The sequence below is a fragment of the Myotis myotis genome, unplaced genomic scaffold (genome assembly GCF_014108235.1).
Source record: "Myotis myotis isolate mMyoMyo1 unplaced genomic scaffold, mMyoMyo1.p scaffold_m19_p_9, whole genome shotgun sequence".
Taxonomy (NCBI): domain Eukaryota; kingdom Metazoa; phylum Chordata; class Mammalia; order Chiroptera; family Vespertilionidae; genus Myotis; species Myotis myotis.
Genome location: NW_023416401.1, coordinates 30851099 through 30863420, shown reverse-complemented (window position 1 = coordinate 30863420; position 12322 = coordinate 30851099). Strand labels below are relative to the sequence as shown.

The 12322-nt window shown below is 45.7% G+C and overlaps 1 protein-coding gene across 3 annotated transcripts in view; it reads left to right on the top strand.

Annotated features, from left to right (window-relative positions):
• The window catches only part of PRELID3A (PRELI domain containing 3A), a 37838-nt gene that overhangs the window by 19104 nt on the left and 6412 nt on the right, over positions 1–12322 (top strand). For 2 of the 3 annotated variants that reach the window (XM_036321976.1, XM_036321977.1), the window contains exon 6: positions 3721–4395. The exons of the other annotated variant lie outside the window; for it this stretch is intronic. In XM_036321976.1, the coding sequence (XP_036177869.1) occupies positions 3721–3870 (150 nt within the window). In that variant the 3' untranslated portion in view covers positions 3871–4395. Of the gene's footprint in view, positions 1–3720; positions 4396–12322 lie in introns of those variants that run through there. 3 annotated transcript variants of the gene reach the window in all.

The window sequence follows — 12322 nt, the reverse complement described above, 5'->3', positions numbered from 1 at the left end:
GGTTTTGGTCTGGACATGGATTCAGTATTTATTTGTGCAACTCTATTTGGAATTCACCATCAGCACAAAATATGTTTTATGATAAGACATTGTGAAAGCTGGGTGCAGATAGCCATGTGAAATTTAACCTGGACTTCTAATTGAAGAAAATATTCAAAAGCTCAACTTTCATCATGTAGTCTTGTTTCATAATGATCACCTGTCTGCACTGCTATGGCTCCACAGTTCATTTTTTCACAAGCAGAAATTCCTTGCTCAGAGATAAAAATTTCCCAATGGGGACTATTAGGGAGGTCAAATCAGGTTGATTCAGGCCATGCCCAGCTCAGAGCTGAGTAGAGACTAAGCTAGGCTTCTGGTCTGAGTGCTCCAATCTGAATTTTGTGATACAAACCACATGCAGAAATAAATGGTATTTTATTATAAAAATAACATTTAAAAAATAAATAAAAAGTAAGAAATAAATGTAGACACAGCCCCCTGGGAGGCTCCTCAGTGCTGTTCTCTCGCCCGGCATTCATCCTCCTCCCTGGGCTGTGGACACTTATCAGAGGGCACATTTGTGGTTAATGCAGCCGGGAAACACAGGAAAGGGACTCGAGAAAGGGAGTGACTTTGCTACATCTTGGCCTATGGCTTACCTTTATTGTTTGTTTTTGGTGGAAAGGTTTTTTGTTTACTAAACAAGAATTAATTTAAATCTTTGATATCCTTCTCCCAGAAACCAAAATATGAGAGTGAAAAAGGGAACGGCTTCCTCACACTCGATAGCCTAGCACTCAAATACAAGTTCCTTGTGAGTTTGGATCCTCACGTTTGCTGTGATCATGGACCGTGGACAGTCCCCGAGGCTTCCTCAGGAAAATGCTGTTTCACAGCCGGACACAGTGGTTTTAAACAGTGGAGCCCAAGGTTGACCTGGGCGCTGGTTAACACTGCTGACTGATTTCAGGCTGTGAGTCTCAGGGGTCGTCAGGTCTGGGCTGGGGCGCTCACCAGGCCCAGGGGCACTGCCACTCCCATCGCGTGCCTGGTGCGCTGCCACCGACGGGACAAGACTGGTTTCCTGTTCTACCAGTGCCGCAGCCGTTCTGCACACACTTTATTTACCAGATTTCATTGTCTTCCACTGACCACAGCCCTTAGAATTAATGTAGGAGATGGTTGTTAATGATATGTATATAGAAAGTAACATAAAGCAACCCTATTTCATTTTGATTTCTGAACATGAAAAGGGATACAATTTTCCTTATTTATGTCTTAATCAAATCAACCAGATTAAGTATTTTAGAGGAGAAATCACTGTCACACAAACTAGTTACTTTGATAATGTCGTATTACTGGCCTAAAGTTTCATTATTTTGCCAAAAGCATAGAAATAAATCCAGAATTCAGCTGCCTTTCCTTTGGTCCCAGTGTTATCTTCCTGTGATGGTGTTCCTTGAGTTTGGTAGGAATAAATGAATGTGTTAGTCACTGTGTGAACTCTTCAGATAAACCAGGGCTGTGAGCCCCCCTGGCCATCCTGGGCGCTGTGTGTCTGAGCCTGCCTTCTGGTCAGGCTGCCACTGCCGCACCCTGACTATAGAAGCAATGCCTGGAGCACTCTGGAGTCACAGGCTTCCCTTCTTGTAGGAAAAGCGATGGTGATATTGTTATAATTAGCTAGTTATTAATAATAGAAAAGGACCAAAGGGAAGGCCAGACATTAGAGACATGTCATGTGGGCAGCTTCACCAGGAAGCTGCAATTTCACACTCCCCAGGGAACCACCGGCCATTCCCCACAGATCACTGGGGAAGGGGTCCAACAAAGGGAGATGGGCCCACGTGCAGTAAAGTTGGGGTGACCGAGGGAAGGTACTCGTCAATCAAACCTGAAAACAAAGATCATTAGCCAGAATGAGCAGGGCCACTGTAAACCCACAAAAATTTGGGAATACATAATCCCCTAAACAAAGGAATTCTCTCTCTTGTTGCTCTGGGTTCATGGGCTCTCTTGTTCCTGTTTCCTTGTATTCACCGGTGTTTTCTCATAGCCATGTGGCCCTGCGGACCCCACATGCAGGACTGATGGACCGCAGCTGGGAGTATGCATTAAGCTGGCCTGATGTGTTAGACTGTGAAGACATGGAATGAAACTCTGGACACTGGCTTTTATTTCAGCTCTATTAAAAGCAAAATGGGGCCAGCCAGCATGTCTCAGTGGTTGAGTGTCGACCTTTGAACCAGGAGGTCACAGTTCAATTCCTAATCATTAGGGCACATGCTCAGGTTGCGGGCTCAATCTGCAGTAGGGGGTGTGCAGGAGGCAGCCGATCAATGAATCTCTCATCATTGATGTTTCTATCTCTCTCTCTCCCTTCCTCTCTGAAATCAATAAAAATATATGTTTTTTTAAAAAAAGCAAAATGGGACTTCTGTGGTGGGACTGAGGAAAATGGGACCTTGGAAACTCAAGGATTTAATTACATGGAAACAAAAATCATCAGTTCTCCCTTCAAAGTCTCAGAAAATTCTTTTTTTGCAAGAATTCCTCTCCCCACTGGTAACAATGGCACCAAATATTCTTTGAAGAGTCTTCCACCCATTTGGCATTGGAACCAACTATTAAAGCTGTATCTGATTTGAGCTTCTAAAGATTGGGTGACTGCCTCCAGCGTTTCTGTCCTCATGTTCAGGAAGGGCTGGGCATGCTCTGATACAGCGGTTACCTGCTGGGTGTCTATTAAAGGTTTGTGGTTTCTTGTACAGTCTTCCCTAGTAGATCTCTACTTATGGCTGAGCCTGAGCGAATGACCAATACATTAAGAACAGATATTCAGAGGTTCTGTTACAACTTCAGTATCTAAGAAGAGGCAGGATTATTCTGGTGACTGTGGCAGCTACGGAGAGTGCCCTTCGTGAAGCAGCCCGGGCTCGCGGGTGTGAGGAGTTAACCTGGGCAGGTCAGGTGGCCACTCAGCTGTTGTTTCATCTGTAAAATGCAGACGCTGATGACCACCTCAAAGGGCCACCTTCTCTGAGCCAGAGAAGGCTGTGGAGCGCCTCAGCGTGGGCTTGTGGCCCAGTCCGGCCGCCCCCGTCAGGTCGGTCGGGTCAGCTGTGCTGACTGCTGGTGCTGGTGCTGATGCTGGTGCTGGCCCGGGCCCACCCCTGGGCTGTGGAGTCCCTGGGGGGACCACTGGCAGGGCTGGAATCGGAAACAATAGGCTTCATTGATGGAGTGCGTTTTGTTTTTCCTAAAACTTGTAAAATCGCGAGAAAGAGTTAACTCTCAACACTACAAAAGGAGGCAGCTGGTTAAGAACGTGATGAGCACTCGTACGGACTGGATTCCAGCCTTGACTTCTCATCAGGTCTGTGCTGTGTCCCGCTGTCCCAGGGCGGGGTGCTCAGGGCAGAGGCCAGCACACCACAGCCTGTGAGCTAAAGGTGGCTTCTGCGCTTTTTAAAGGGTTGTGAGTACTCCCTCCCGCTCTCCATACAGAGGAGTAAGTGACAGAGACTGTAAGAGGCCCACAAGCCTGAAGTATTTACTCCCTGGCCCTTTAGAGAAAGTTGCTGTAAACGTCCCATTAAATCTCTCAATCAGCATAAATTAAACTAAATTTGGTTTCTTCCACCGGCCCCTTTCCTTTCCCCATTTCTCATAGTGCTACTTCCACTTCCCTAATACACACCTGCGTCATTTGACATCTTCTTCTTGCTCTCTCTGTAGCCATTTGGAAACCCAACATTCCTATGCAGCGTCTCAGGTCAATTCCGTCTTCTCACTGTATCTGTCCCAGGCGGGCGGCTGCAGGTGCTTCCCGCCTGGGGCAGACAACTTCCAAGATCCCGCCCCCTGAAACAGGCTGCTTCCTGGTGATCGCGTCCTCATGCAGTCTCCACAGAGCAGGCTGAACTGTGGGTCAGCGGGACACGGCACACTGCTCCACAATGGTGTGTGACTTCCCAGGCCAGGCCATGAACACAGTGCAGCCTCCAACTCCTGGCAGCTGCAGCTGCCATCTTCATTGCAGCCTCCTGAGACCCAGGCCGGGACCACCAGCTGAAGCTACTCCTGAGTTGCTGACCCACAGAAACCCGTGAGATAATGTTTATTGTTTAAGGCCATGGAGTTTTGGGGTAATTTGTTACACAGCAATAGATAACTAACACTTCACCTTATACTAAACTTGTACAATCACCTTCTAACTGCTCCTATTCATTCTGTTCGACTTCTTATCAAATTGCTCAGAAATAATCCTATCATAACCTCCCTTGATTAAAAAGTTTGAGAGGTTTCTCATTCTTTTTTGGAAAAAGTCAAAACCGAGGCCTAGAGCAGGGGTCCTCAAACTTTTTAAACAGGGGGCCAGTTCACTGTCCCTCAGACTGTTGGAGGGCCGCACTATAGTTTAAAAGAAAACTATGAACAAATTCCTATGCACACAGCCGCGGCAAAAACACCCGGCGGGCCGGATAAATGTTTTCCGCGGGCCGCATGTGGCCCGCGGGCCATAGTTTGAGGACCCCTGGCCTAGAGGGTGGGGAGAGATTAACCAAAGAACTTGTATGCATATATGCATAACCCATGGACACAGACAATAATAGTGTGATGGTTAAAAAAAAAAAAATAGTGTGGTGAAGGCCTGGGTCGGGGAGCGGGGTGGGTTCAGGCTAGAATGGGTCAATGGGGAAAAAAGGAGACATCTGTAATGTTTTCAACAATAAAGATTAAAAAACAAAACCAACAACCAAGGCATTGGCCTCAATTATTCCAATACAGGTGGTCATCAGATTGTGCTTTGGGAAATACTGGGCCCTCCTCCTTCTCTGACCCCATCTTAAAATCTACTTCCACGAAGCTGCACTTGAAGCTGACACCAGATCTCAGCTTTTACTATAAATTCCTAGAGGTTTATATTTCCTGGGCTTCTTTTTAACTGTTCACCTATGTATTTGACCAATTTAAGGTTCTTTTTTTTAAAAAAATATATTTTATTGATTTTTTACAGAGAGGAAGGGAGAGAGATAGAGAGTTAGAAACATCGATGAGAGACAAACATCGATCAGCTGCCTCCTGCACACTCCCCACTGGGGATGTGCCCGCAACCCAGGTACATGCCCTCGACCGGAACCAAACCCGGGACCCTTCAGTCCGCAGGCCGACGCTCCATTCACTGAGCCAAACCAGTTTTGGCCAATTTAAGGTTCTTTAGGCGCCAAGATGAGCTGTTAGTTTGCATGAACCATTCATTAAATGCTTTGGTGACTTGAGGACTCAGCTCAGAACCATAGCAGCTAGCAGGAAAGCAGCTGACAATGCAGCAGGCGGGAGTGCAGCAGGGAAGTGGAGAGACCTCAGGTTTGATGTTGGGCTAGTGGTTTGACGTTGAGCAAATGATGCCCTAGCTATTCCTGTTTCTCACTTGTAAAGGAGGAAATTAACATTACCTACTTCGGAGTTAGTATTAATGGGGATAATGTGGCTGAGGATGCTTAGCACAGTATCTGATGTAGGTAAGTCCTTGATAACTGGTAGCTATTATTAGCTACTAAAAATTACCAAAATAGTTACTAAATTATGTATTAATAACAACACACAGAACAGAATACCTAATGTAATAAAGCTTGTCTTCATATCTCTTCTTATTTTCTTTTATTAGCCAAATGTATTAATATGACAAATTTAAAATAGTTAAATGCTTCAGTCTGGTTAGCACATACATTTTAATCAAAATCCTATGATTACTAGTAAGAGTTAATTACCATACTCTAAACATAGTAAAAGTTAATGTGTAAGAACTCAGAACTGATAAATATACCCTCTACATTTATGTAGCAGCTTCAATTGTAGATCTCTAAGGTTCTCCAATGGTCGCCAGCCAGTGGTCCGTGAGGTCCGAAAGGTTGGCGACCACTGTCCTAATTAGCTACTTTAATCTCTTCCCACCCACCCACCAAGAACTAGTATGCATGTATGCATAACCCAAGGACACAGACGATAGTGTGGTGAAGGCCTGGGGTGGGTGGTGGGGGGCTAGAAGGGGACAATAGGCAAAAAGGAGACATCTGTAATACTTTCAACAATAAAGACTGTTAAAAATCAGCTACTTTTAGGGCTGTAGTGATTTCTTGGTTTAGAATTGTATTCCTGACATAAAGGAAAAACACAGGGCTTCACATGGCATTTCTGTTAACAGACAACACACTACATCAGTTGTCCTAAAAACATCTTCATGGCTCCATTTTTATATTTATTCTCATTTCTACATTGAACTTGCTTTCATTCATTAATTCACTCCACAGACATTTACTGAGCACCTGTTACATGCCAGGTATTTTACCAGAAACTGGGGATGTGGCAGTGAGGAAATCTGACAAAGATCCCCGTCTTCACGGGACAATGTAATAGGCTGTGAGGTGCTAACTGCAACAGAGAAAAAGGACATGCAGAGGGAGTAAGGAGTAGGGAGCTTGCAGAGAGGTCTGAGAATTAAGATGCTATTTAAGGCAGTCACTTGGAAAGGAGAGCAGGCACATTCCACAGAGCCCATGAGGCGGGCCGGGGAGTAACCCATGGGAGTGAATTACAGGAGGGCTGAACTTCTCCGCTGCTAGACCTGTGCAGTGATGGAGCTTTGCCAACAATGAGCACCTGCCTGGTCCCGGACCTGTTTAAACGGAGCTGGGAGCTTACCGTTGGCTGGAGGTTGGACTGAATGTCTTTTTGGATCACTTTCAGCTCTAAAAGTCAAATTTGGTGGAGAGAGCTCAGGCAGTGAAGGGTGTGTGAGTGTAAAGCCAGAGACAAACTTCTTGGCTGGGAATCCCGTCATGATCCTGGGAGGCATATCTCCTGGGGACTCTGTGGCAACTATTTCTTAGACCGAGCTGGATGAGGAGGTGTCTGTACTTCTGTTATATGTAGTGGCCCCTCCAGCTACTTGCTTCTCTTCATATCTCCACTAGGAATACATATCACACTGTGGGGACAATGACTTGTCAAACCAGACAAGATCTTTCCATCGCAGGAAGTGAACCAACAGTGACCACACGTTGCTGATGCGAAATGGCTGGTACAAAGGGTTTTCTGTCTGTTTAATATATGACAACTCATCTTTGTGTGGTTTTTAATTTTGGGAAATGGACTCCGTTTCTTTATAGCAATTAGTAAAATGTAATTTGCCTCCCCAAGTTTCAAATAAACGTAGTATATTTTGCACGTTTTCTTGTGTTCATGGAATAGACATACTCGGGTTTGTCATCATGACAGAGACATACTGTTTAGAAAAAGAGTTGTCTTAGAGACCACCTTGTCCAACACTCGTGCTTCAAAATGGAGACGGAAGTCCAGAAATGCTATGGAACTTTCCCAATGTCAGGATAGGCCTGCTGCTGCCACACTGGGGTACAGTTTAATCAGAACCAGCTCAGATTCTTGGAACCAGGTACAGTATATCGCTCAAGAACCTGCCTCGTGAAAGGCAGAATGAAAGCTCTCGGGGCCTAAAAAGTCCTTTTTGCCAGGGGATACCATTTTGGAACAGAGAGAGACCCCTTTCTTATGATTAAGTTGTGTCTTCCACTGGCTCCAGCTGGAGGAAATTGTAGGCTGCCACAGGAGTCACCTGGAGGTGGGAGTGTCCAGCCGTCACACCCACGGCTTGGTCCCAGCTTCTAGTCTGTGGATCTGAAGCAACCTTGAGATTGTGGGAGGATAACCCAAGGGGCTTTTTACCTTGTCATGGTGCCCTCCCTGGTGGGCAAGGTGCAAGGCTGTTTTCGCTGGGATGCCTAAGATCAATGTTCCTCCCTTAGAAGAAGTTACTCTGTTTCCTGTTTACACGTTTAGATTCTCTACTGCAGTGCCACACTGTTTTGAAGATTTACCCGCGCAGAATCTTGCTGTTCTTACTCCCATGTTTCCCTCCAGTGTTGATACCGTCTGCTTAGGAACGGGATATTCAGGTTAGCGCTAGAGAAACCCCCAGGTCCTTTTCGGCATTTCCACTCTCTTACACATGCTGCTCCTGAGAGGAGTGGGGGGGGGTGACATTTCTCTGTTGTCACCCTAGCAGTGGTCGGCAAACCGCGGCTCGCGAGCCACGTGCGGCTCTTTGCCCCCTCGAGTGTGGCTCTTCCACAAAACACCACATGCGGGCACGCATGTACAGTGCGACTGAAACTTCGTGGCCCAGGCACAGAAGTCGGTATTTTGTGGAAGAGCCACACTCGAGGGGGCAAAGAAGCCGCATGTGGCTCGCGAGGCGCGGTTTGCCGACCACTGGCCTAGTCCACAGTCCTTAATGCGGAACGTGCTGAGCTGAGGCAGGGATAGAGATCTGTCAGCCTGCTCCCTGTTCTGAAGGAGCCGAGTCACATGCAGGAGGAGGACAGATAAACCAGCCACTTCCAGGGAGGGACGTGGCGGCCGGAGTAGCACTGGCACAGGCCCCCAGGAATGGAGAAGGCTCCTGAGTTTGGGGAATGATGAAAGCAGTGAGCTGACCGACAGATCATGAGGCAGGAAGAGTGAGTAATGGGACTTCAGGTTCCCGTCTCAGTCAGAGCTCAATGGAGAAGCAGAACCAGAAGGGATACACGCCTTTTTCGTATTCGATATGCTCCCAGGAACTGGCCTGCACGCTGTGGGGCTGATTACGCAGTTTCTGTAAGGCTAAACCTCTGGGACTGATGCTGGAGCTTGAGGTGCTCAGTCAGAAGGGGAAGATCATGAGTGGCTGAAAGCCACTAGCACAAGCGGGGGCCCTAGGGTGGACCGTGCCTGTGTCCATTATTGCTGCTTCTGACCTTGGTGATGAGGGGATCCTGCAGAAGCTGAGTGAGGCCCTTCTTCATACAGAGCTAACTAGCCATGCACACAACTGATTGAGGAGTCAAAAACAAAACCTGGAGGAGAATCTAGGGAAAATAGGGTAATTGCAGGCCTACATGCTGCTTCACACTAAGAAGATCTGCTTCAAATGCAGATCAGCAATCAAAATGGTTGCTTCCTTCCAAATCTGGCAAATACATGCCTTGTAGCCCTCCCTAACAAGAAACAAAGTAAGGGAGTTCTGGGAAATGTAGTTTAGCTGAGACAAGTTGACAAAGCCATCACAATCCCCCCATTATAAAATGGATCTGGCCCTAGCCGGTTTGGCTCAGTGGATAGAGCATTGGCCCGAAGACTGAAGGGTCCCGGGTTCAATTCCGGTCAAGGGCAGGTACCTAGACTGCAGGCTCCATTCCCACACCTTCCAGCCCTGGTCTGGGGCACGTGTGGGAGGCAATTGTGTCCGTTCTCTCTCACATGGATGTTTCTCTTAGTCCAGTGGTCGGCAAACTGCGGCTCGCAAGCCACATGCGGCTCTTTGGCCCCTTGAGTGTGGCTCTTCCACAAAATACCGACTTCTGCGCATGGGCCACGAAGTTTGAATCGCACTGTGCGTGTGCGCCCGCACGTGGTATTTTGTGGAAGAGCCACACTTGGTCCACAGCTCTGTCCTGCTTCCTGTTTTCAATTCTGTGAGTTGCCCAGTATCATTCAAATAACATCCTCCTTTTTTTGCCTGAAGTTCGTGAGTTAATTTCTATTGCGTTTTTATCAAAGAACCTGAACTGACAAACTATTCAAAGACTGATGCTTGAATTTCTTCAAGAAATATAAGAATACCATAAAACTCATTCAACATGAAAATGATGTATTTTACTATGGTCCATTTTCCTCAGCACATCCTGATAGCTATTTTAAAAACCTGCCCTGGCCCTGGCCAGTGTTGCTCAGTGGATAGAGCAGCAGCCTGCAGACCAAAGGTTCCTGGGTTTGATTCTGGACAAGGGCATGTACCTCGGCTGCAGGCTCCTGCTAGGCCTGGGCCCTGGTCAGGGCGCCGTGCAGGAGGCAACCAATCAATGTGTTTCTCTCTGTTTTTCCCTCTCGTCCACTCTCTCTAAAATCAGTGGAAAAATATCCTCAGGTAAAGATTTAAGAAAAAGTATAATAAAAATAAAAACCTTCCCTGGCTAGGTAGCTCAGTTGGTTAGAACATTGTCTTCATACACCAAGGTTATAGGTTCGGTCCTTGGTCAGGGCACATACAAGAATCACCCAGTGAATGCATAAATAAATAGAACAACAAATTGATGTTGTTCTCTCTCTCTCTTCCTCTCCCCCCCAAATAAATAAAGTTAAAAAACAAACTAACAGAAAAGTCATACTGAAGAAAAATCTGTTTTCTTGTCTCTGCCTTTATGTCTCTGTTTCTGTCTGTGTCACCCAGAGGAGGAGGAAGGAAGATTAAAGAAGAAGGCAGAAGAGATAAATGTTACAGAGCAGAAACTTCTAGAAGCGAATCTGTTTTTTGTTCCTAGGAACGTACGCCTTCGTACAGGGTGTGTTGCTAATTCAGGGCTTGATTTACTGTCTGCAGCCTCTGGCATATCCTCATAGTAGAGATTTACTTGGGCTGGAAAGTTATTCCCATCAGAGTGAGAACAATTGTGTCTGCATTTTCCATATTGGCTTTTGTGCTTTCATAATGGAGAGAATTCCTCCAGAGTCAGATATGCTCCAAATGCGCTCACGGCTTCTCGCGTCTGAGCCCTGCTCTCTCTCTGAGCTTTCTTCTGAAGAGCTGCTTCTGGAAGCTCCTCCACAAAGCACTTTAAAATGTGGTGTTGGTCTCTTTTTTCTGAACCACATCAAAGAGCACATATTGTTTCCTCTCCGAGAACAAAACTCTTTAATGACAAGAAAGAACAAGCAATTGAGCGGCCAGCCAGCCCTCTCAGGAGAGACCCCGGGAACCCTGGCTCTGACAGAGGCGCTGTGCCTGCGATCTCTTTTTGAAATTTAAGCCCGAGACAGTAGTTATGTCTTAGCATATACATCTCCAAAATGCAATCACACTTTCCCACTTTAAAAAGTCCTTGTGGACCCAGATTAACAATGAACCCCCACAGGCCAGTTCAGTAATACCTATCACATATTTAGCACGCTGTTGAACAAAATCACAACTAGTTAGCAAATTACAAATGTTCTTGTTCTTTGATTCAGCAATGTCACTTGTCGGACTTTATCCGACATATATATATATATATATGTAATCTGTAGCATACATATGCATATATGCAAAACGACAGATGTGAAAGGTTATTTGTTGCAGTGCTTTTTGTAATAACAAAATATTGGAACCAACCTGATGTTCATAGATGCCCTTCCTATTCCATCTAGCTAGTGGAATACTATGCAGCTGTTTTGTTGTTGTTGTTTTAATTCATTCTCATATAATGGTATGGAAGGATCTTGAAGACATGTAAGAAAAAAAACCAGGCTGCAAAACACTATGCGTGCAGCGGTTCTTGACTCTGGATGTCCATCAGACACACCTGGTGAATTTAAAAACTACTGATGGCTGAGTTCCTCCCCCAAAGATTCTGATTTGCATTTTCTGGAAAGCTCCCCCAAATAATTACAATGTGCAGCCAAGGGGGCTGAAAGCTGGTAAAGGGTATGTTTTTATTTGCTTAAAGAAATACGGGTTTGCTTTTATAAGTAAGATTATCTCTGGAAGGCTACCCAAGAAGATGGTGTCAGTGGTTACACTGCGGATGGGAACTGGGTATAAGTTCATTTGTGTTCCTTTCTACCATTTGAATTTCATGAGATTACCTCTTTAAAACATATAAATGACATTAAGTTTTAGAAATACTCTTCATAAATGCCAACTTGGAAAGAACAGGTGAAAGGTAGTGAGCAAAATGGTCTCTCCTTTATCTTCCAACCTCAAAGACTGAAGAGGAAGATGCGTAAAGAAAGCAACCACAAGGAAGAATGAGGACCAGTTTTCCTGCGGCCTGCCCCTTCTGGTTAGCTTAGAAATGGAGCTACGCCATCTGACTGTGGGAGAAGTAAGAAAGGCAATAGTTCATATCAATTGTTGAAAGTAAAATATTTATCCACCCACCCATCCATCCATCCATGCAACATTTCAGTAAAACATATGCTGAGCACTTACTATGTGGCAGGCACAGTGCTTCTGGTCTTAAGCAGCTCAGTCTAGCTTCAAAAAAGTGAAGCTTCAGCTAAAAAATGTTTCTGTGTTTTGTGTGTGTGTGTGTGTGTGTGTGTGTGTGTGTGTGTGTGTGTGTGTTGTTTGTTTTTACAAATTGAAGGCAAGACCCTCCACCAGCAAAAAGACGACGACGACTTGCTTTACTGTGGTGGTCTGGAACCCAAACCACGGTACCTCTGAGGTCTGCCTGTCCTTGGACTCCCTGAAACTTATGAAGATGTAATAGTGAAAAAACTCACGGGTAGGGAATTGTAA